At 45.4% G+C, this 23713-nt stretch overlaps 2 protein-coding genes across 5 annotated transcripts in view; one reads left to right on the forward strand and one right to left on the reverse strand.

The window, feature by feature from the left end:
* Positions 1 to 13328, forward strand: part of Maf1 (repressor of RNA polymerase III transcription Maf1) — a 38139-nt gene extending 24811 nt beyond the window's left edge. For all 4 annotated transcript variants that reach the window (XM_041777483.2, XM_041777482.2, XM_041777481.2 and 1 more), the window contains exons 4-5: positions 12659 to 12936; positions 12994 to 13328. In XM_041777483.2, the coding sequence (XP_041633417.1) occupies positions 12659 to 12936; positions 12994 to 13048 (333 nt within the window). In that variant the 3' untranslated portion in view covers positions 13049 to 13328. The remainder of the gene's footprint in view (positions 1 to 12658; positions 12937 to 12993) is intronic.
* A 1128-nt stretch (positions 13329 to 14456) lies between these two features.
* On the reverse strand, positions 14457 to 16206 carry LOC138928647 (uncharacterized). The gene is made up of 3 exons (XM_070286014.1): positions 15858 to 16206; positions 14563 to 15008; positions 14457 to 14462 (listed from the first exon to the last, which is right to left on the reverse strand). The coding sequence occupies exons 1-3, from the start codon at positions 16204 to 16206 to the stop codon at positions 14457 to 14459; spliced, it is 801 nt and encodes a 266-aa protein (XP_070142115.1).
* Positions 16207 to 23713: the final 7507 nt, after the last annotated feature.

Genomic DNA, 23713 nt, shown 5'->3' on the forward strand with positions numbered 1-23713 from the left:
CCGCCGCGTCCAAGCCTTGGACGGGGAACGGCAGCACTGGTTGGCGCATTACATAGCAGCGAAGTTGCCCAAGGAGACCCACAGCGCTTGGGAGCACCACCAAGGGAGCGGTGCCACCGTTCCCACTTATAAGGATTTAGAATCGTTTTTGAATGATCGGCTGGTCATAATGGATGCGATCGAGAACCGAAGCTCGTCGTACGACTCCAATAATGGCCCAGGATCTGCCGACCCAGGCAAGAGAGTGCGAGTGCATAATGCACAGGAGCACTCAAGGCGCCCGAATAGCTCCTGTTATCACTGTAGCGGTGACCATATCCTGCGTCGTTGTGCCGCCTTTCTGGCCTTGGACTGCTATAAGAGGAAGGACATAGTCACTAGGGCGAAATTATGTATTAATTGTCTGAGTAAAGCACATGCGCTTTCCCGCTGTACCAGCAATAAGAGCTGCCAAATTTGTGGCCAGCGCCATCATACGCTGTTGCATTTCCCAGCATTGGCTCAGGACCGATCGTCAAGCCACACACCGCTGCATCCAGTTCGGTCTGCCGCGACGCATCCTGATGCAGCTGGGGAGACCGTACCTCAGCAGGGCCTACAGTCAACGTCGGGCCAGAATCCGGACGCATCTTACAGATGCTATTCAGCAACTTCGGCGAATGGGTCCTCCCGAAATGTGCTCCTCGCCACTGCTCGTATTGCCCGGTCAACGGGCTACGAGCGGTCATAAATGCTCTCATCGATCAAGGATCTGAGGCAACCATAGTTTCGGAGCACGTCGTACAGTCCCTGCATCTGAGACGGTGCAATACCCGAGCATCGATTTTTGGGGTGGGCCCAGGGGGCGGTCGTCGTTGCAAGTATACAGTTAATTTCGAAGTTAATAGTATTATTAATCCAAATTTTTCTCTAGAGGTTGATTCAGCATATGTTCTCAATTCAGTTACTTCCTGTCTGCCTAGCCTTAGCTTCACGCCGCAGCGTTGGAATCATATTCGAGGGCTCCCTCTGGCGGATCCGAGCTACGCCCGGTCGAAGAGAGTCGATCTCATCTTAGGAGCGGACATGTTGGCGCAAATCATGCTGCCAGACACCAGGATTGGATTGCCCGGCGAGCCTATAGCGCAGAATACACGCTTCGGATGGATTCTATCGGGTCGTGCCGAAGGAGTAAGAGAAGCAACACAATTGCGCTGTCATCGAGTGCTGCTGGACACGGAGGCATTGCTGAAGCGTTTCTGTGAAGTCGAGTCAGTTCCTGATCGCCCTATAGCGACGGAGGGGGACCTCTGGTGCGAGTCGTTTTTTCAGGAGACCCACGTGCGTCGACCGGATGGCCGCTATGTGGTCAGGTTGCCTTTTAAAACCTATCTCGATCCGACCATGGTCTTGGGAAAGTCTCATCAGATGGCGCTTAATCGGTTTCTCCAGATGGAAAGGCGTCTGTCCAACAATCCAGACCGTTGGAGCAAATATGTGGATGAGATTAAGGAATACTTCGCGTTCGAGCAAATAGCGCCGGCAATGGGCAGTGAAAGCAGCACAGTAAGGAGTACGGCCGCGAACAGGCATGTAGCCTCTTGTGTACTTCCGCATCACGCTGTCTTTAAGAAGGAAATTCAGTCAACCAAACAGCGAATCGTCTTCGATGCCTCCTCAAGGACTAGCAATGGAAGATCTTTAAATGACATTTTGTGGACTGGGCCTACTCTTCGAAACGACATGTCTGCAGTCATTCTCAACTGGCGGAAATATCGTTTTGTTTTCACGGCGGATATACAGAAAATGTATCGGTGTATCGATGTTCACCCGGAAGACGCCCAATATCAGCGGATTTTATGGCGGGCGGCGGATGGGTCCATCAACGTTTATGCGTTGACAACGCTAACCTTCGGAACGGCTTCGGCACCCTTCATGGCGATCAGAGTCATTCAACAATTAGCGAAGGATGAGCGGTGTTCGTTTCCTAAGGCGGAAGAAGTATTAAGGGACGAGATCTACGTGGACGACATTCTTTCCGGTGGGCATACGATAGAAGATGCGGAGGATAAACGGGCCCAGGTATCGGGTGCTATAAAATCCGCTTGCATGGAGTTGCGGAAATGGTCCAGCAACGAAGAGAGCCTTTTGCAATCGATTCCGCCAGAGCATCAATGCAGTCGGACACCTCTGAACTGGGATGCTGCGGATCCGATCAAGGCGTTAGGAATGTATTGGCTCCCCAATAAGGACTGCTTCAAATTTCAGGTCAATTTTGAGATACCACCTACTTTCACTAAGAGGACGATCCTGTCGAGCATAGCGAGGCTGTTCGACCCGCTAGGTCTCATCGCGCCAGTCATCATCTCGGGAAAGTTAATATTGAAGGAGGTAACCATGGCTAAGAAAACGCAGGACAACGGCGCTACGACGAGGTTCCTAAGGCTCTTGCGGAAAGGTGGCAAGCATTTCGGGACGGCTTGCTGGGGATAGACGGCCTGAGCATACAGCGGTGGATTCATTATTCCCCAGGATCCATAGTATCAGCTCAGCTGCACGCGTTTTGTGACGGATCTTCCACGTCCTATGCAGCTACTACTTATCTAAGGCTCGAGCACGGGAATGGAGCGTGCTACGTCTCGCTGTTGGCCGCAAAATCAAAGGTTACCCCTACTAAACCCCTAACCATACCAAGAACGGAGCTGAGTGGTGCAGTGCTAGCCGTCAAGTTGGTGAAATGGCTTACATCGGCTAGGTGGCTAAATGACCTTCCCATCCAGACCTTTTATTGGACGGATGCCACGATTCTTCTTCATTGGCTGCACGGGGACGTCAATAGATGGAAGACGTTCGTTGCCAACAGGGTCGCCTTCATTCTGGACCACTCGTCGCCATCGCAATGGAGACATGTAGGTACTAGCGAGAATCCAGCGGACTGTGCGACAAGAGGGCTTCCTCCGAGCGAGCTAAAGGATTTTGATTTGTGGTGGCGAGGCCCGGAGTGGCTTACACGCAAGCAAGATGACTGGCCTTCGACGGAGATCGGGCAGGTCGACATACACGATGCCGCGCTGGAGGCAAAGGCGGACAAGGTACGCGTTCACCTGGCCGTTCCGCAACCATCGTTGGTTGAGAGGTTTTCCAGTTTCAGCCAGGCCATAAGAGTCACAGCATTTATAATTCGGTTCAAAAGCAATGCTATTAGCAAAGGAGAGAGGTGTACCGGTCCCCTAAGCATTAAGGAGCTCGACTATGCTTTACTCGCCATCGTGCGCATTGTTCAAAGGGAGTCCTTCTCGTCTGAGCTGGCCGCATTGATGAATTCTAAACGGCTGCCCTCCAAAAGCAAGCTTCAGAGTTTGTCACCGATCGTGGTGGAGGGAATCTTACGAGTGAGGGGGCGATTGCGCCATTCGGGGCTATCATACGAACGTCGGCATCCAATAATCCTCCCAAGTTCTCATATTTTTACAGAGCTAGTAATACGGTACTCGCATACTTTGACTCTGCACGGAGGTGCGCAGCTGACCTTGGCCCACGCTCGCCAGCGGTTCTGGATACTGACAGGGAGGCAAGCAGTTCGAAGGGTGCTGCGGAAGTGCGTGAGGTGCTTTCGCACCCGGCCAACCACCTCGGCTCAGCTCATGGGAGACCTGCCGCTACACAGGGTCAACCCCCCTAATCGACCGTTCCTGGCGACGGGAGTTGACTACACAGGCGCTATAGAGCTGAAGGCAGCGCGCTTGAGAGGAACCAGCTTCTACAAGGGATACATAGCCGTTTTCATTTGTCTGGCGACGAAGGCTGTACACTTGGAGGCAGTGACGGGTCTCACCACGGAGCATTTCTTACTGGCTTTAGACCGGTTCACCGGGCGGCGAGGGATGGTTCAGCATTTATACAGTGACAACGGAACCAACTTTATCGGCGCGGATAATCTAATGAAGGCATTATTTGGAAGGCTGCAGGAGGATTACGAGAAGCTCATAGCCCCAAAGCTCGCTGCGCAGCGTGCCACTTGGCATTTCAATCCACCTCAATCGCCCAACTTTGGCGGGCTGTGGGAGGCCAATGTGAAGTCGGTGAAGCACCACCTTAAGAGGATCATCGCCGATCGACGGCTCACCTATGAGGAGTTATCTACGGTGCTCATAAGCATAGAAGCATGCCTCAACTCGCGGCCGCTGTGCCCTCTCACAGCCGATGCTGACGATCTAGAGGTGCTTACGCCGGCTCATTTTCTAATTGGAGACTCCATGTCCAGTCCAAGTCCTTCGCAGAGCAGTTTCTTATCCAGCAGTCAATGATTCGCCATTTCTGGAAGGCTTGGAGTCGAGACTGGCTGGCTCATCTGCAGCAGAGACCGAAGTGGTGTCATGAGGCTGAAGGTCTGCAGTTGAACGACCTTGTCATCATCAAGGATGACCGATTCCCGCCTTCACAGTGGCTGTTAGGACGGGTCGTCGAGTTACACCCAGGGGCGGATGCGTTAGTCCGGGTGGTAACCCTTAAAACCAAGCAAGGCCAATTAAAGCGGTCAGTGTCGAAGCTGTGTCCACTGCCAATCCGTTCTTAAGCGCTCTCACGTACACCTCAATCATAATAAATTATTTCTTGCGCACACCGTTTGTCTCTTGTCTCCATGCTAGATTCTGCCCCGCCTACTACCCCCAGGATGGACTGGACACGCGGAGATGTCTCATGCTAGGTCTAGCATTGGCGGGCGGCATGTTCAGTTTTGCTGCGTGTCCCACTGTGCGGGAGAGTGGCGATCAGCCGATCGCTCACTCGTCGCTGGACAGTGCATACGATGCGGGAAGAAGAGAATGGAAGAGAGGTGAAAAATTGGTCTGATTTTGCAAACGCCGCTGAACGCACGCCGCCGGTCTAGCGCCTTATCTATTGCGAATACACACCCATCTGTACATACATATATATATCTAGTTTAAAGTAAATCAGTGAATAATAATAATTATAACGTTGGAAATTATCCCGACCTGTGTTTACTCTTGCCTGGGAACCCCTCCTACAATGACCTCTTGTTAGTTGCAGACATACAAGGGGACACAACTATACACACGTATTGGTTCCGAAATACAGCACCGGTCAATCAAATAAGACCAGACAAATAAAATAATTTTAAATTATTTTATATTAAAATTCCAACTAACGAATTAAGTTAGAAATCCAAGTGCGCTTCCGTATCCGCACTAGTGTGACCGTATATTATTCGCTGCTGACCGGAATTATTAAATTAAATTGCATATTTCCGTTTTAAATTCCAAGGGAGAAAATACAATTTTCCAAAAATATAATTATTATAGCAAAAATAATTATTACGAGTCCGATTGGTTCCTAAATTCCCAATCAAACTTCGACAGTACATTTTTGTAAAAAAAAAAAATCCAAAATGGCTCCTACAATTTTAAACGAATTTACTTTGATCTGTGACCGTCTGAGTCACTTCGAGTCCAGAGTCTGCAATCCAGCAGCACCCACTCCATCCAAATACACCTGCCAAATTCATCTCGACCAAGTCCGAGCGCTATGGGATAAGGTCGAGACAGAGTACGAAGCTTGTTCAGAGCTAATTTCAGTTGGCTTCGAGGGCGCTGCAGACACCTTGCCTACCCTCAAGGCAAAATACGACGACACCTATTCCATTTATGAAAGGTGTGCCGCCAAGTTCATGGAACAGATCGATACGATCTCTGCTAAAGCAGCTCCAGTCGAACCTCCTGCGCCCCAAAATTCCTTTCCGTCTGGCTGTCGGCTTCCTCCGTGCGAAACGGAAGTTTTCTCGGGCGATTATCTTCGCTGGCCGACTTTCCGGGACCTTTTCACAGCGGTCTATATCGACAATCCTACGCTGACCCCTGTAGAAAAGTTGTTCTATTTAAATGCCAAGACGAGTGGTGAAGCTCATTCCATAGTTTCAAATTCGCCACTGACCAACGACGGTTTCCGCTCAGCATGGAAAAACCTATCTGAGCGCTTCGAAAATAAACGCGCGTTGGTAAACAGCCAACTGAAGAAATTGTTGAACATTCAGTCCATTGAACGTGAGTCCTCGGCAGCCTTGAAGGAGCTGCAAAATACAATTCAAAATTGCCTCACATCCCTAACTCTGTCCGGCCTTCCTACGGATAACTGGGACTGCCACCTGGTTTATTTGTGCTCCACGAAGCTTCCAAAGCTGACGCTTTCCTTATGGGAGCAATCCTTAACAAATAAAACCGATATTCCGTCGTGGCTAGAACTCGATTCTTTCCTTACTGAGCGCCATAGAACTCTGGAAACCATCGATTCTCTCCAGCCTCCTACGATATGCCTCCGTTCGTCGAAACCGACAATCTCCAACCAGTCGCCACAAGTACTACAATCCTTTAGTACGCGGATTGTTCACACATCCAAAAGATGCGATTTGTGTTCTGCAGAGAACCATCCAGTGCGTTTGTGTCCACGCTTCCTTCAGATGACGATAGTCGATCGATCATCTTACATCCAGAAAAAGCAGTTGTGCTTAAATTGCTTTGCAAGCGGTCATCCACTCCGTAATTGCACAAGCGCCCACAGCTGTCTTACTTGTCACGGTCGGCATCACACATTGTTGCATCCAAGCAACACTTCATCCAGTGTTCCGAATCCTCGTGATGACGCACCACAAATTCCTGCACCCATCCAAAGAATTTCCTCGTTCTCCACACGAGTGACCACTTCTGCCGATTCCAATTACTGGGTTCCGTACGACGACAGCAAGAGCAGACGTTCCCGAGGTATTTTATCCTACCAATGCCGAGTCTGCCAAGGGAACCATCCTCTTCGGAAGTGCCACCGTTTTCTCCGGCTTGATGCGAAGAAACGGCTCCAGACAGTCATCGGCAGGAAGTACTGCGTCAACTGCCTGGCCCACCACCATTCCGGGGGATCGTGTCGTAGTAAAGACCGATGCCAGTCGTGTGGACAGGATCACCACACTCTTCTCCATACCAACGAGTGCTCAGCGTTATCCAACGCTTTCCAGAGCTAATCCTTCCAGGTACTTTTGCTGCGTATCCTCGCAAGGGGGGGGGGGGGGGGGGGGGGGGGGGGGGAGAGAATGTTCACGCCAGAAAGGCGCTCAATTTCGGGAGGCAGTGTGATCCCGAACGCTCTCCTTTTCTCTCCCTCTTCCTCCGGACTTCCAGTCCTAGAGCTTCCAATCCGCTCTCCCTAGCTTTAGTTTCTTTTGTATTGACCAGTACCAATTTACTCCTACTACAATAAACATATCGACGCACGTCGCGTAAAACCCCGACAAGTCTACGTGTTATTATTTTATTTCGAGTGCATTTCAGCTTAAAGCTGATAGTAGACTTATTGGTCGGTAAGATGATGGAATCGTGTGGTCTTTTCCGGGCTTCGGTATCATTATAATTATAGATTTTTTCCATTTAGTTGGGTAATGGCCGAGACTTATGATCCCATTGAAGATTTCACAGAGGACCTCAATAGCACAATTCGGAAGTTCAGTTAACATTTTTTGAGTTATTAAGTCATCGCCGGGAGCCTTTTTCGGCTTCAGTTCCCTGATGACCTTCGTGATCTCGTCCGGACGAAATGATGCTTGAGTAGATTCCGTTTCAGTTTGGGTTTGCGGTAGTTCAAATGGATGTGCAGCAGAGTTCGGCTGGAAAACGCCCTGGAGATGTGAGGCAAAAGTTTCGGCTCTGTCTTTGTCGCTGCGGGCCCAGCAACCAGATGACTTTCTTATCGGGGTGACGGTTTCAGTTGGTGAGCTTAAATTTGGGTGAGCTCTCCATAAGGGATGCTTTGTGCTGGTTTGCGAAAGTTTCTCAATATATCTTAATTGTGCATTTTCGGCACCTTGCTTCAGGGCCCGGCTTAGTTTGCGTGTGGCTTCATTTAGACGTTGCTTTGAGCATGGCGATCTATTGGTTTGCCACGCCCGTCGCAAACGCCTCTTTTCTTGGATAATCAATCTTGGATAATTCAATCTGCTGGTTCGTTTTGAATTTGATTTTTTGCACATCCGTCTGTTGTGGTGTTGAGATCTTGGCTGCAGTCACAAGTACATCTTCCAGAGCGCAGGTGGAGGAGTCGATGTCGGCTTCAGTATTGAGCTGGGGGGCTAGCTCAATGTGAGAACTCACATACTTTTTGTATTTCATCCAATTTGTTCTGTGCGACGTCAGCCTAGGGGCGATCCGTAGTTTATGGGCTGTGAAGGAGGGTTATCAACAGCGGCGAGTGATCTGAAGAAAGGTGCGGAAGGGCCTTGGCGTTTATTAAATTGCGTGGGATGTTTTTTGTCATGCGAGGTGGGCAGTAGACAGCAGCAATGCAAAGGTTGCCGTTACCTGACTGCACTTTAATGGACGTAGCTTGCAAGTAATTTGTTCTAAACCTTTGGTGAAAGTGGTGTTTAATGCGTTCTCTGATAAGGATGCCGGTCCCGCCGTGGGCTTTACCATCTGGATGATCTGTGCGGTGGAAGGTATAACCTCTTAAATGAAAGTTGTATCTGCTTGTGAGGTGCGTTTCAACCAGTAGCATGGCGTCGATGTGGTTTTCGTTTAGAAATTGTGTTAGTTCGAGTTTATGCCGTGAGACGCCGTTGGCATTCCACGTGGATATACGTAGATTGGACATTGATTATTTTGACTGTTGTGCTACAAGCAGCTGTATCACCATATTCTGATTTTGGACAACCGTTTGCATGGTCGTTTTCATAAATGACATGAGTTCCATCATACTTTGTTGCATGGTCACCATCATGGATTCCAGGTTGTTTTGTGGCTGCCCTGGGGCCTGCTGAGCATTTACTGAGTTTGAGGGGAGTGGATTTTACATACCTGTCCGTAGAGCTTCGGCGTAGGAGATGCCCGTGGGGGCATTTAGCGGACCAAAAGAGGATCTGGCTGCTTTGGCAAAAAATACTTCTGGAGTAGTTTTTGAATTATAATACACATTTTGTGTATTTTGTTGGCGTGTAGCTGTTGCTCGTCGCATGCGACTCTTCAGCTCCTTGTAGACCACGCAGCCTCTGTAGTTAGCTGTATGGTTTCCTCCGCAGTTTCCACATTTTTTCGTGTTGGGGTCTTCTTTGTTCGCAGGGCAGTGTGCGGAGTTGTGGAAGTCTCCACAGACTACGCAGACTGACCGAAGGGTGCAGTATGTCCTTGTATGTCCATACTCCTGGCAATTTGCACAGGACCGCTGCGTTTGTGCGGTTCTTCCACGGTGATTCTTCGGTGCAATAGGAACTGCAACTTGTAGATCGGGTGAACTTCATTTCTCTTCAGGGTTTTAATTTCTGGCTCCAGTTCGACTTTGAACAGTGGTTGCGGCTTTTTGTTTTTATTTATAATGTTGCTGACATTCTTGGCAAGGAAACCCTTGCCTTTCAGGGCTTCCACTATCTCAAAACGGGCGACGTCTGGTTCAATTCCTTTTAACACGACTTGCAGTCCCTTGCTGCTTTTTAGTTGGTAGGTGTAAAAATTCTTTTTGGATTCTTCCAGGTATTTAGACACAGCCCGGAAGTGTTCTTCTGTTTTGGTTTGAATTTTTGTTTCGCAAATGTTCCCTTTAATAAGCGGAACAACATGAAAGTTTCCGTCCCCAACCAGCGCAACAATTTTGTTGGCCGTTGGCACCGATTTTGCAATATTGGTCGTTGGTTTAGTTGTTTTTGTTGCTTTTGCTGCGTTTGCAAGAATTGCAGCACTGCTTGTTGTTGGTGCGTCTTCCATCAAAGCTGGTGGTGGTGGGGTTTGGCATTCGTAGCTCCAAGATGTAGGTGCTTGAGTGAGTAGGGCGGGTGAGCAAGAGCGCGCTCTCTTGCCATCGGCGGTTAGTAGAGCCGGGTTGGGCTTTGTAGACGTTTTTTCTGCTTCGATATCGCGAGTTGAGAAGTAAGAGAAACAACCGTTTCTCTGGTTTACAGAGGTTCTACGCTTATTCTTCTGATCGCTGCTCATTATTTTGAGCTTGTTACGCGTGGCACCATATAAATGAACTTTGCAGCTCAAAAACACGTCTCACGCACTAGTGTCCGTATGTCATACGCACTGTAGGGCTTGGCCTAACTAGCAGTACGTAGTTTGGAGTTCCGAATTTACTTTTTTACCATGAAAAACACTACAAGAGTAAACCCCGCGTAGCGTTCGTCCGTAGGCACGTCTGCACTCGATGAAGGTCGAATGAGAAATAACGAATCTTAATGTTTTTTTTTGAATACGCGTAATGAAGCTCTCCATGGAATAGACTACAATTATATTGATAGCTTATACATTGGATTTTTTGTTAACAAAAAAGTGAAGAAAATTTTCAGAAAAACGAAAAAAAAATTTTAAGTAGCCGCAATTTGTTTATTTTTTATTTAATTTTTATAATTGTAGTCTATTCCATAACCACATTAATACTAAACAAGAACATCTTTGAATTTTTTGTTTCAGTCGATTTTCACGTCCTGCAGGACGGTTGCCAGAGGGGTACCTTTTTTTTTGCAGAGGCTTACGTCGTCCTGTGTCCTGCTTCAGGACATGCTCTAAAAATTTTGAAATTTTTGCTGTCATCTTTAAGGGGTTATCCGGGCTTAGAACCACATAAAAAGGCCTATTGTCCAGCATTTTTTTAAAAGATCCTATGACAATTTTACAAATTTCATCTATTCTACATTAATACATAAGGTTTGAGCTAAATTCTGTAACATTTTGAACAAGAAATATTCACAAATGAGCCGTTGAGGGAGGGTTGAACTTAACCCTAAAAAAAAATTATGTCCTTGCGGTGGGCAGGATTTCTCCGTCAATTTTTATTTAAAATCAAAAAACCAAAATTTTTCTGTTAGCTTATGTGTCTGGCTTGTCTTTGAACGAAGGATTTGTTAAAAAATTTAAAATTGAATTTTTGAGAGCGTTTTTCATAAAAAATTTCACTTTTTACGTCAATTTTGGCCATATTTTGGGTTATAAAATCGGTTGTAATTGAAGATATAAAAAATCCTTCGTTCAACGACAACAAAAACATGCCTAGAAGAAGTGTGCAAAAGTAGAAGTAGATCGGTGCAATAGTTTTCGAGAAATCTTGACTACCGACTTCAAGAAAGTGGTTTTGAGAAAAACGCGTTTAAAGTTTTAATTGCCGGTTGTGACTCATACGACGCGCTGGGCTTTAAATTTCTCCCATTCCTACAGTTTTGCTTCGATCGACTTGAAATTTTCGGACAACATTCCTGACACTGTAGTATTATATAAAAAAGTTTAAAAAAAATTCATTTTTTTTAATTTCAAAACCCGGATAACCCCTTAAACTATGATAAATATATCTGACAAGTTTGAACTTTCTATGTCTTTTCCTTTGTCCACAAAAAATTCCTGAAATGGCCTATTTTTTGGGCCAACTAACCAGAATGGACCCTTAAAACAAAAACACAACATATTATGACATACAAATTACTCATTTTTATCGTAAATACCTTCATTTTCAAAATTCATTTTATTAGATTAAGATTGGACGCGATTTTATATAAAAATTCAATTTCTTTGTGCAGTCTAATTTTTAAGCTTCGTTCACTGCTACGACCACGTGTTTTCTTTGTCCCTCTTCTCTCTCTATTTGTAGCTCGTACGAAAGAGATAGAGCAAAAATTGAATTACAGTTCGTTTTATTGCTCTGTTAAGTACTAAATGTATCATAAACAGTGACCATATTCAGAATTTCGTTTTTATATTTTTGGCCTATGGAATCAACCACTGTGGTGTTCTACGCGGAGATGTGTGAGTTCTACGCGGTGAGACTTCTGAAACCGCTGGGGCGATCGAACACGCGTCCACTCTCGGCGAATGGCAAAACGGAAGAGAGAGAAATCTAGTGGTGGCACTTCAGCAAAGCGTCACGTTCGATGAACTAGTTCGCCGCTATCGATTGGAATATCGATCGCGGCCGTAAGAGTGCGATACCGCGTTAGAGGGGGGACTTTTCCGTGGGTCGAGTCTCGGCTTAAAATATTAGCTAGTGTTAACCTCGTGTCCTAGCCAAAGATTAACAATAATATAAAGGAATAATATTTTAACATAATATAGAGAATAGTATTTTAACATAGTAAAGCGAAATAGAATAGATAATATATTAATACTCCGATGGTCCTTGGCGCGACAAGTTGAGTTTGTACGCCCTCAGTTTTACGGGATTACAACACTATTTACAATTTTTAAAAATTTTGGGGGTGACATACTGAGTTTTTACCTCTTTACGAGTTCAGTTCAAATTTTTCACTAATAATTTCTTCATATTCAGCCTATCAATAAAATTTTTGTATAAGTTGTGCCGTCTTTTAACATATTTTCATCTAATATGAGACATTGCTATTTTGTGTTATTTCAAAAATGTAAAACTGTAACAGTAAATCTGTAAAAATAAAATTATATAATCATTACCTAATAAAAAACTGGAAGGGTATACAAATTGCGGCGCGCCGCAGTTACCTTTATTTATTGTTTATGAGTTAAAAAGTACGTCTGTACTTACATTATTATTGAAGCTTTATCTAAAGAAACCTCTGTGTGTTTATATTGTAAATTGTATAGCACTATGAGCTTCGGTTTCCCGAAGTTTTTTTCACTTCTAATATCTTAAAAATTATAAATTTAAATATATATATATTTTTTTTTAGTCGCATGAATTTAGCAAAGAGCCATCACTACAGTGGGTTATGAACTCAATCCATTCGAATTTATCGGCATTAGCTGGAGATCAATATCAAGTTTTACGCCAGCCGTTATGGTCAGCTGTGGATGACGAAGTGAATTTATCAGATTGTGACATATACAGTTATAATCCGGATCTGAGCTCTGACCCATTTGGGGAGCCAGGTTGTTTATGGTCATTTAATTATTTCTTTTACAACAAGAAATTAAAACGAATTGTTTTTTTTACAAGCAGAGCGGTAAAGTATGTATATTTAATATTGTCTATAATGTTAAACTATTCTAAATTCTCTCATTTCAGTTCACTTTATGCTAATGAAACCTTGGATTTCTCGATGGAAGACGATGTGTATTAAAGTATTACTTACCGTTGGTTAAAATTTTGTTAGAGTAATCGTGCTAATAAATATTTCGCATTTTCTCAAAAAGAGAAATATAAAATAATAAATAATAATAATTATAATAATAATAATAATAATAATAATAAGTAAAATTAATAATAACTGAAACAAACTTGGCCAACTTGGATATACATATATTATCGCAGTCGGCGTTTTGGCGCAACGATTTTCATGAAAATAAAATTGTAATTCTAAGCTTTTGAGAACCAAAAAATATACCTTTTAAAGAACAAAATATTTTTATTAAGCCCGGAACAATCTCCCGAAAGTCCTCAAAAAAAAGTTGGTTTCCTGTGTGCATCTAAACTGTCCACAGAATTATCCGATATACAACAAAAAAACTGTCCCTGAGTTCTTACGTTTCGTTTCTATTTTTTTAATTTTTGCTGATTATTTAAAAAATTGGAAGTCAAAATGTCGATTTTTGATTTTAAAACAGATTATTTTTGATTAAAAAGTATAATAAAATTTAAAATGAAAAAAGTACCTATATAAAGACCTGTAGAATTGGTTAAAGAAGTTACGTGCCAAATTTCAAAACGTTTCGTCCTGTAGAATTTGATTTATCGTGTACACGGATTTTAAAAAGACTCTTTTCAGAAGGGTGGTTCACACTTTTTGATACTAATATACAAATGACCTCCTTTCAACTACGCATAACTTTGAAGAATTATTCTTAAGATATTAGACAATAATTTAAAATAAAAAATTGGATGGTATTTTAAACAAGAATGCTGTTTCATAAACTAAGACTAACTTTAAACTAATAGGTGTTCTTTTACTTGTGATGAAAAAACAAAAAAAGCATTGCTTAAAATTAATCTTAGGAATATGTAGTTCTTATTTGGTGCGCTGATGTTTAAATTTGCAATTTGCATTGTATTTTAAAATTATTTCTGGACTTGCGGATCTGAATACGCCAGCCTAATGGCACGCGGAAAGTTTCCGTGTGGTTTTGCTCGGAAGTTAACAGGGACTTAACAGCTGGATATACGAATTCCGTGGCGAATGCAGCGGTTCGTGAAGAGGACGAAGAGTACCGAGGAGAGGCCGAAGAGTGATGAGCAGCGGCCGAAGCATGCCGAGGAGAGGAAGAAGAGACGAGAGGGAGGTGTCAACTGACGCGAACGGCGTCGAAGCATCGGTTGCTCTTGCATATGCAAGAGTGTGTGGTGCTCTCCGTTGCAAATCTTGCACCTATCGCCACGGCGACACGCCCCGTGGCAGACTCGGCAACGGTAGGAGTTTATACCTCGTGTTCGCCTGCTCTCCATTTCGACGGCGCTACGTAGACGTGGGAACATTTTTTATAAACTGGAGTAGGATACAGAAGAGAGAATTAGCATGGAGTCAAATCTATGACTTAGAACTAGCGGAAAAAACATTACGGAGTGGGGATACGGCCGGCTATTGAGGTTTTTGGAGGTCGCCCCCAGAAGCAATACGACTTTTGCGACAGGGCGCTTTACGATCCCCCGAGCAGTGCGAATATTGAGCACTCGGACATGACCATCGAGTCCGGGAAACACGAAATCATTCCTGCCGAGTCGCCACTCATTGGATGGCAGATTGTCGTCCTTGATGATACCCATTTCGCCCACGTTGAGATTTCGTGTGGGGACTTGCCATTTTGTTCGCTTATGGAGTTCCTTGAGGTACTCTTCCTTCCATCTCAGGCGGAATTGGTGATGAAGGGCCTTAAGGTGCTGCCACCGGTTGATAATTGACGTGGACGCACCCTTTATTTCGGGTTCGACGGTGGCGAGAAGGGGTCCACCCACGAGAAAATGACTTGGCGTGAGTGCTAACAAGTCTGTGGGGTCTTCGGACATCGGGGCGAGTGGACGCGAATTCAGAAAGGCCTCAATCTTGGCCAGCAGTGTGGAAAGTTCCTCAAACGTGTACTTGCGAGTGGCTGTGGATTTATAAAAAAGCGCTTTGAAGCTTTTAACTCCAGCTTCCCACAATCCTCCCATGTGCGGAGCTCCTGGGGGTATGAACTGCCAAAGAAGTCGCGTTCGTCACAGACAGCTTGCAGAAATTCACGAGACAGCACTGCGGCCGCACCAACAAAGGTCTTTCCATTGTCCGACTGAACTTGTCGAGGTCACCCTCTTCGCGAAACGAATCGAGCGAATGCTGCGGGAAATTTCTCTGTTGTGAGGTCCGTAGCGTTCCACCGTACTCCCAGAGTCTTAGTGGTGCTGACCTCGTCGAGATCAAGGAAATCACTTGAAAGTAGGTGCTCTTTGGGAAGTGCTTTAAGGAGTGCACTTTCATTCGATGTCCACTTGCGGAGAGGGAATCCAGCTGAGATCAGAGCTGCTCGAAACTCCTTAATGGCTAAAATAGCTTCAGCTTTTGTATGGGCTCCTGCCAGCACATCGTCGACATACATGTAGTTTAAAATTATTTGCGACGCCCGTGGATATTGGGCATTGACATCGTCGGACAGTTGCTGCAGTGTTCTTAGGGCCAGGAAAGGGGCACAATTCACTCCAAACGTGACAGTCTGAAGCTCAAAGTCAGCTATATCCCCTTGGCCATTTTCTCTGAAACGGGGTGTGTTCTTGGTTTAGGCGAATCTGCCAATACATCTTGGTGATATCGGCATTCAGAACGAATTTAAATGTCCGCCACTTCAGGATTTGAAGAGTGAGATTGGACTGCAGTACTGGCCCTGGATACAGGATGTCATTAAGGCTGTTCCCATTTTAAGAAGGACTAGATGCGTTGAAAACTACGCGAACTTTCGTCGTCGCACTTTCGGGCTTGAATACTGCGTGATGGGATAGGTAGAAATTTATTGTGTCGGTATTTGGAGGCACCGGCTTCATATGGCCAAGATCGATCACTGAGTCATAGGTATCTTTGAGAACGGGCTCCTTTTTTAAGCGAGTCTCATTCCTCAGAAACTGTGCTTGAGCGGAACTCCTGGAATACCCCAAGTCAATGTGCTCAGAATCCTTGAAGGGTAGGGATACTATATATTTCCCGTCACAGGATCTGGTAGTTGTTCGGACGAAAATGTCTTCATACAACTTGTCCGTCTCCTTTACCACTCTACATGTAAGATCCTCCACCTCCCAAAATGTTGTGAGAAGTGTTTCCATGGTTGGTTCAGATTATATGGATACCTGTGTGGTAAAGGACGAAACCATACTAGTGGATGAAGACACTGGGCCGGTTAAAATCCACCCGAAAATGGTCTCTTGTCCTAATAAAGACCCACAAACGTTTGGCCTCCAGCTTGACAGCAGGACAGACGGAAGAATATCCGTTGGCTTGGCCGGAGTGCCCATCTGGAAATGACACACCCTGTGACTCTTGTTGTTACGGCTTGAAAAGGAAGTTTGATTCGGTTGGCAAGCCTCTCTTAAATGAAAGTGCCTTCGGAGACTGAGTCTATCAGGGCACGGGCTGGAAACTTGCGAATGTTCAAGGGCTATCAAGCACCCTTGGATTGTGCTCTGAAGGTCACTTATTCTCAAAGCGATCTTGAAGCGCTGACCAAGCGGATTGTAACCCATCATTAGTTAGCGGAGACTTCGTAACAATGGCGTGAGCTTCGCCGCTAGTTTTGGCGTTTAAGTGGAAAAGCTTTGAGTTAATCTCTAATTATTCACATAAATAGCCTCAAACAGGTCACGAAAAGGGGGCCAGCGCAGATAATCTCCGTCGAAGATTGTATGGCGGAAGACTGCAGCCCCTCGAGAATGTCTCTGTCGGCGGAGCTGCTCTTGCCTGTGAGTTGGAGACGGACACACTGTCGATGTCTTCGTTCAGCTTGGAAGCACTGCTTTCGTACACCGCATAGCAGTGCTCGTATTTGTTTTGAAGTAGCGGAAATCTTCCGCTACCTCACTTGTGAAGAGCTGCTTTGGAAACGGTCTCATACTCCCGTTCAACCTTTTCCCATATGGACTGGATCTGATCTAGACGGATCTTTAATGTGAATGAACTGGGCTCGGAAGTGGATGCCGCAAAAATCTGGCTTTCAAATTTGCTGAGACGGTCGCTAGTTGCTATAAACTCTGTGTCTCTCGGACTCGGTTCCCGCCTTTGGCTTCCGTCTCTTGAAAGCGCTAACTGCGCTCTCTCCCTCTTCTGACTCGCGTCTTGGGGAATTGACTCTTGTCCTTGTGACATATTTGTATTCCCTTGGGAATAGGTGAGTGAAGCTGCTGGATTGAGCATAATTCCCAAGATAAAGGATGTTCGCAAGAATGTGCTGAATTCGGATGGTAGAACTATTTGATCTCAGTACCGTCAACTAAGTCCAAGCAGTAGAAATGTGAGACGGTAAAATCGAATCAAATATGGATTGCAAGAATATGCCGTAGAATTCGGATGGTAGAATTATTTGATCTCAGTACCGTCAACTAAGTCGAAGAAGTAGAAATGTGAGACGGTAAAATCGAAACAAATATGGATTGCAAGAATATGCCGTAGAATTCGGATGGTAGATGGTGGAATTAAATACCGTCAACTAAGTTGAAAATTTAGATATGTGAGACGGTAAAATCGATCTGAGTAGCGAATTGCACGTAAATAAACTGGAAAAAATGTATTTGAAGTAAATGCGACGAGAATCGAAATTTATTTGACCAACTAAAATATATGGAGTGGAAACAGTTGTAATTGGAGCAGATGCGACGAGGATCGAGATTTATTTGACCAAATAAAATAAATGCTGAACGGAAATGCAGTTTTTGTTATTTTCGTATTTAATAATAAAACAATAAATACAAGAAGGATGTAGATTGAGTAATTTGGACGATTACGGATATTTTTTCGAGTGAAAAAACTTAAAAAAATAAATAAATTAATAATTAAATCGTTATGGTGGGATTGGAACACCTGACACTTTGTTCCAACACAATATTCGTTGGGTTGCGCTGCCGGCAATGTAAAAGCTCTTGTGTATGTATAAGTTAACTATGGTCAGCCAGACCAGAGTCGTTGACCACAGTCAACATCATAATGAAGCTCCGGCCAGATTGCTGACCCAGCAATGGGCCGGATGCTCGTGCACAGACGGCAGACACTGCATATTTGCGTGGCCGCTGTGAGCCTTTGTTAGCTTTAGGTTCTTTTCGTATATTCAGTTCACATTTGATATACAATAAATCAAGAGCACCAGCTTTCATTTATGAAACTCCGGCACTTAGCCGTTAACTCTCTTATTAATTATTATACTGACTGAGTCACTAGGCCAGCGGTATCGAAGGACAGTCATCCTTCCACCGTAATCTCCCTATCTCAACATAGGAGCAGTACGACCATCCCTTGGGATCTACAGCGACGTGAGCCACCAGGGGCAGTAACCTTCCGCCGACCCCCCGCCACGGATATCCAACCAGCGGCAGTAACCTACTGCCGGCCCAGACAATCAATTGAGGAAGGAGGTCGAAGCGACCACCCGACTCTCCATTGGCTGCCAACCTTGGCGGTCACCAATACCCAGCCGGCTCTACCCCTGCCACGGAGGCATAGCCAGCCGGCTCTGCAATATAAACAATTTACACAAATTGGAATATTACCTATTTTAATTGGCGCCCAACTAGCAGAAGTTGGAAGATGACAGCGGCGCAAAGCGCAACCGTTCAGGGAGATAAACACACCATTACAGACCATGTAAGTGGGCCCTTCGGCCAAACTTTTTACGTCTTCAACAAAAAAATACTCCATAGTTCGGACCAGGGCACAAATAAACAAGTCTAAAGTGATTTAAAAAAAAAAAAAAAGAATCTATTTTAAACGTTACGACTTTAATAGTGTTTAGTGTTTATTTCTTTCATTAATATTTTTTCGCACTGTGTACGCAACATAAATTCTATGCAGCGGTGTACTGTTACCCTTCAAATACTTTTGGTGTAGAAATTAGCGTATTGTGGAGGATAAATATCAGAGCCAAGACTCTCATAATTGAGCATACCAAATTCGGATTTTTATTGGGCATTTATTATTTAAATATATAAAAGAAAAAACTTTTTTTCTGTGTGCAGATATTTTATTTGGTTTCTATATGTCGCTTCGCTCGAATAAAAATTCTCGGTATTAGCTTCGCAGTACAATTTCATTATTCTTTGTCTCCACTCTACTGCTGCGAACCCGATACGGTCGCACATGCATTTGTGTGGCAATCGTTGTTTTTTATTTTTTCTTTGTTTATCATAGCGGAGGCTCAGACCCCGCGTACCCCACACCTTGCCAGTGCTTGGCAAGGCGGCAGCTCGATTCAACGAGCGCACATACATCGTTGATAAGCGGCGGCTCCGTCCCAGCATACCCCTTGCCATGCCAACTGACTATAAAACAGATTGAGCAAGCAGTTCTCACCAGTGCGATTTAGCTCCATTACACATGAACTCTCCGTTCGCACAATACAGGCATAGTGACTCAGAATCCGACAGAGAAGAGCCCCGGCGCACTTCCACCCCCACTCAAGAACCCTCTAATACCCCCCAAGTAGAGATGATGGATTCGAACCAGCTTAGGGGTGTAATCCAGGCCGCCGTTAGCCAAGCCCTGACAGAGGCGGCCGGCCAAGCCATGGCCAGAGAAGCTGAATTACGCAAAACCATTCAAGAATTAGCCGTCAAAGTTGCAGCGGTGCAAGCGGCACCCGCGCAGACGGCAGCCCCCAAAATCAAGGTCTATGAACCATTGATATTACGGGCAACATCCAGTGCAATGAGCCCCTGGATGCCGTAAAATGCTTGCCCGAGTTTACGGAAGCACAAGAGTCATATGTCTCTTGGCGGCAGGCGGCGGTAGCCGCATATTTCATATTCAGGAACTACGTAAATAGCTCACGCCACTACCAGGCGGTCGTTATAATTAGGAGCAAGATGTGCGGCCCTGCCGATGCGGTGCTGTCTTCGTTTGGCACTATACTGAATTTCGACGCGATCATAGGTCGCCTCGATTTCACATATAGTGACAAGCGCCAGATACACGTTATCGAGCAGGAGATGGGTACCCTCAGACAGGGAAGCCTCATTCTCCTACAATACTATGACGAGGTCGAGAAAAAGCTCACCTTGATTACTCATAAAGCCACGATGTCGTACTAAGCGTCGGCGGCAAGAATCTTATGTGAAAAGTTCCGGGACGACGCGCTCCGCGTATTTATTTCGGGACTCAAACGCAGACTTTCCGACGTCCTTTTCTCGGCGAAGCCGGAAGACATGCCAACTGCGTTGGCATTAGCCCAGGAAGTGGAATCTAACCACGAGAGGTACACATTCCCAACTTCGTTTGCAAAGAGCCAAGAGGATAGGGATCGTAGGCAAACCCCAAAGCCACAAGATCGCCAACAAGAAAAATCCTTTTCTCACGCAAATCAACAGTTCGGTGCTGGTAAAAACCTGCACTTTAGCAAACAGCACAGGGCGCAGGTACATTCTGTACAGCAAGAAAATACCCCGGAACCGATGGACATTGACCCATCCATTTCCAGGATGAGACAACCGACCCAGACACAGGCTTATCAAAACGGGAAGCCGACCCCCTCCGGTCGATCAGGCCCTCACAAAAGACAAAGGGTTAATCATATCGCTCAAAGCGTATATCAAGCTGAGGGTACGTACGCAGCCGCAGCTTCCAGCGCGGCGGCCAAAGTCGAAGATGACGCCATCTCTGAATACGATTCAGAAACGATAAATTTTTTAGGGGAAAATCCCTGCTACCCGTCATCAGACGAAGAGTAGCGGGGAAAGAAATGAAGTTCCTCATCGACACGGGCGCGTCGAGAAATTTCATCCGACCTCACGAAGGTTTAAAAGGCGTTCGGCCCGTCGATTCCCCTTTCACAATTACAAAAATCACAAAGAAATGCTTTGTGTCATTATTTAATTTAAAGACTACTTTCTTTCTACTACCGGACTTATCCTCCTTTGATGGAATAATCGGCCTTGACTTATTAAAGCAGGCAGGGGCAACGCTTTGCCTAGTTTCCGGTAGCCTAAATTGGGGCACCGAGGCGGAGAAAATCGAGTTCCACACGTGCACTGACGTAAACTTCACCAGCGTGAACTGCTCAGATGCACCGCCATCGGCAAAAGACTCGTTCTTGAAAATGCTGAAGACCAGGAAAAAGGCCTTCGCAAACCCTAATGAGGCCTTGCCTTACAACACATCGGTGGTAGCCACCATCCGAACAGTTGATGAGGAGTCCATATACGCAAAATTATACCCGTACCCCATGGGAGCAGCGGATTTCGTCAACAAAGAGATTGAAGATCTGCTTAAGAACGGGATAATTCAGAAGTCGGTATCCCCCTACAACAATCCAATATGGGTTGTGGATAAAAAAGGGACCGATGAGCACGGCAACCGGAAAATGCGACTGGTTATTGACTTTCGCAAGCTAAACGAAAGAACCGTGTCCGACAAATACCCCATGCCAAATATTAACATGATATTAGGCAACCTGAGTAATGCTAAATATTTTTCAACGCTGGACCTCAAGTCTGGCTATCACCAAATCATACTCGCAGAACGCGACAGAGAAAAAACTTCTTTCTCAGTGAATGGGGGGAAATATGAATTCCGCAGACTACCGTTTGGTCTCAAAAATGCAGGCAGCATTTTTCAGAGGGCCATCGACGACATCCTACGGGAACAGAACGGCAAGTTCTGCTATGTTTACGTGGACGACGTAATCATTTATTCGGAAGACGAAAACTCTCACATCAAGCACGTAGATTGGGTTCTTATGAGCCTGTACGAGGCGAACATGAGAGTATCTGTAGAGAAATACAGCTTTTTTAAGAAAAGTGTGAGTTTCCTCGGGTTTATAGTCACTTGTAACGGTGCTACAACAGACCCAGAGAAGGTTAAGGCCATAAAAGAATTTCCGGAACCCAAAAGTGTTTTTGAGGTACGATCGTTTCTAGGCCTAGCCAGTTACTATCGATGTTTCATTAAGGACTTCGCAGCTATAGCGAGACCTATATCGGACATCCTGAAAGGGGAAAACGGAACAGTTAGTAGACACAGGTCACGAAACATTCCGGTTCAGTTCTCTGAAGCGCAACAACAAGCGTTCCAGAAACTACGAAATATCTTGGCATCCGACGACGTGATGCTAAGGTACCCCGACTACAAAAAGGCATTTGATCTAACGACAGATGCCTCGGCCCATGGCATTGGCGCAGTATTGTCCCAAGAGGGACGCCCAATAACAATACGCCACTAACGAGAGGGAACTCTTAGCCATAGTCTGGGCATTGGCCAAGCTGCGACATTATCTGTACGCGGTAAAAGATATCAACATCTTTACCGACCACCAACCCCTAACCTTTGCAGTATCGGAATCCAATCGGAATGCAAAGATTAAAAGGTGGAAAGCGCGCATTGATGAGTCAGGGGCGCGTATTTTCTACAAACCTGGCAAGAGAAATCTGGTTGCCGATGCGTTGTCACGGCAACAACTTAACGTCATGGAGGAGCAGGAAGCTCAATCGTCCGCAGCCACCATTCACAGCGAGCTCTCCTTGACACACACAATCGAAATAACGGATAAGCCCCTGAATTGCTTCCAGAACCAGATAACTCTGGAGGAGGCACGCTTTCCGTCAAAACGCAGCTTCGTCCTCTTTGGAAACAAGAGACGGCATGCGATTAACTTCTCCTGCAAAAAATCAATAATTGATGAACTCGCAGACACAATCGTTCCTAAGGGCGAAAACGCCATTCATTGTGATTTGCACACGCTGGCAATGATTCAGGACGAATTGGTCCAGCCACCAAATTTTGGCACTGCAAAAACCGTGTAATGGATATTTTTGCAGTTCCTGAGAGACGGGAAATCCTCACCGTCGAGCACAATAGGGCCCACAGATCGGCCCAAGAAAATGTTAAGAAAATGTTTCCAAAGATGCCCAAGTTAGCTACCGAAATCGTAGCGAGCTGCAAAACATGTGCGAAAGCCAAGTACGATAGGCACCCCAAGAAACAAGAGATAGGCGAGACTCCGATCCCCTCTCATGTGGGAGAATTGCTCCACATCGATATTTTTTCCACAGACAAAAAATACTTCCTCACTTGCATTGACAAGTTTTCGAAGTTCGCAGTTGTGCAACATGTACACTCTAGGACAATCGAAGATCTTAAACCAGCCATACTACAGATCATGAATTTTTTCCTTAAGGCTAGAGTAGTCTATTGCGATAACGAACCTTCGTTAAATTCACATACTATCTCAGCCATGCTTGACAACCATTTTGGCGTCAGCGTTGCAAATGCACCGCCACTCCATACCGTCTCAAACGGGCAAGTGGAGCGGTTTCATAGTACCCTCTTGGAACTCGCTCGGTGCTTAAAAATCGACAAGGGGATAACTGATACTGTGGAGATTATTCTATTGGCAACCGCCAAATATAATAAGTCAATTCACTCTGTCGTTGACAAACGACCGGTCGACATCGTGCAAGAGCACCCAGATGACCTACAGACGGAGGTCCGGAATAAGATCATTAAGGTGCAAAGCTCCGAACCAGGGAAATACCTCCCGACAATGCAGAGTATTCGAAGTCGGCGAAAAGGTATTGGTAAAGTCCAACAGAAGGCTAGGAAATGAACTCACACCCTTGTGTGAGGAGAGAGCCGTAG

Source organism: Drosophila kikkawai, chromosome 2L, assembly GCF_030179895.1.
Source record: "Drosophila kikkawai strain 14028-0561.14 chromosome 2L, DkikHiC1v2, whole genome shotgun sequence".
Lineage (NCBI taxonomy): Eukaryota > Metazoa > Arthropoda > Insecta > Diptera > Drosophilidae > Drosophila > Drosophila kikkawai.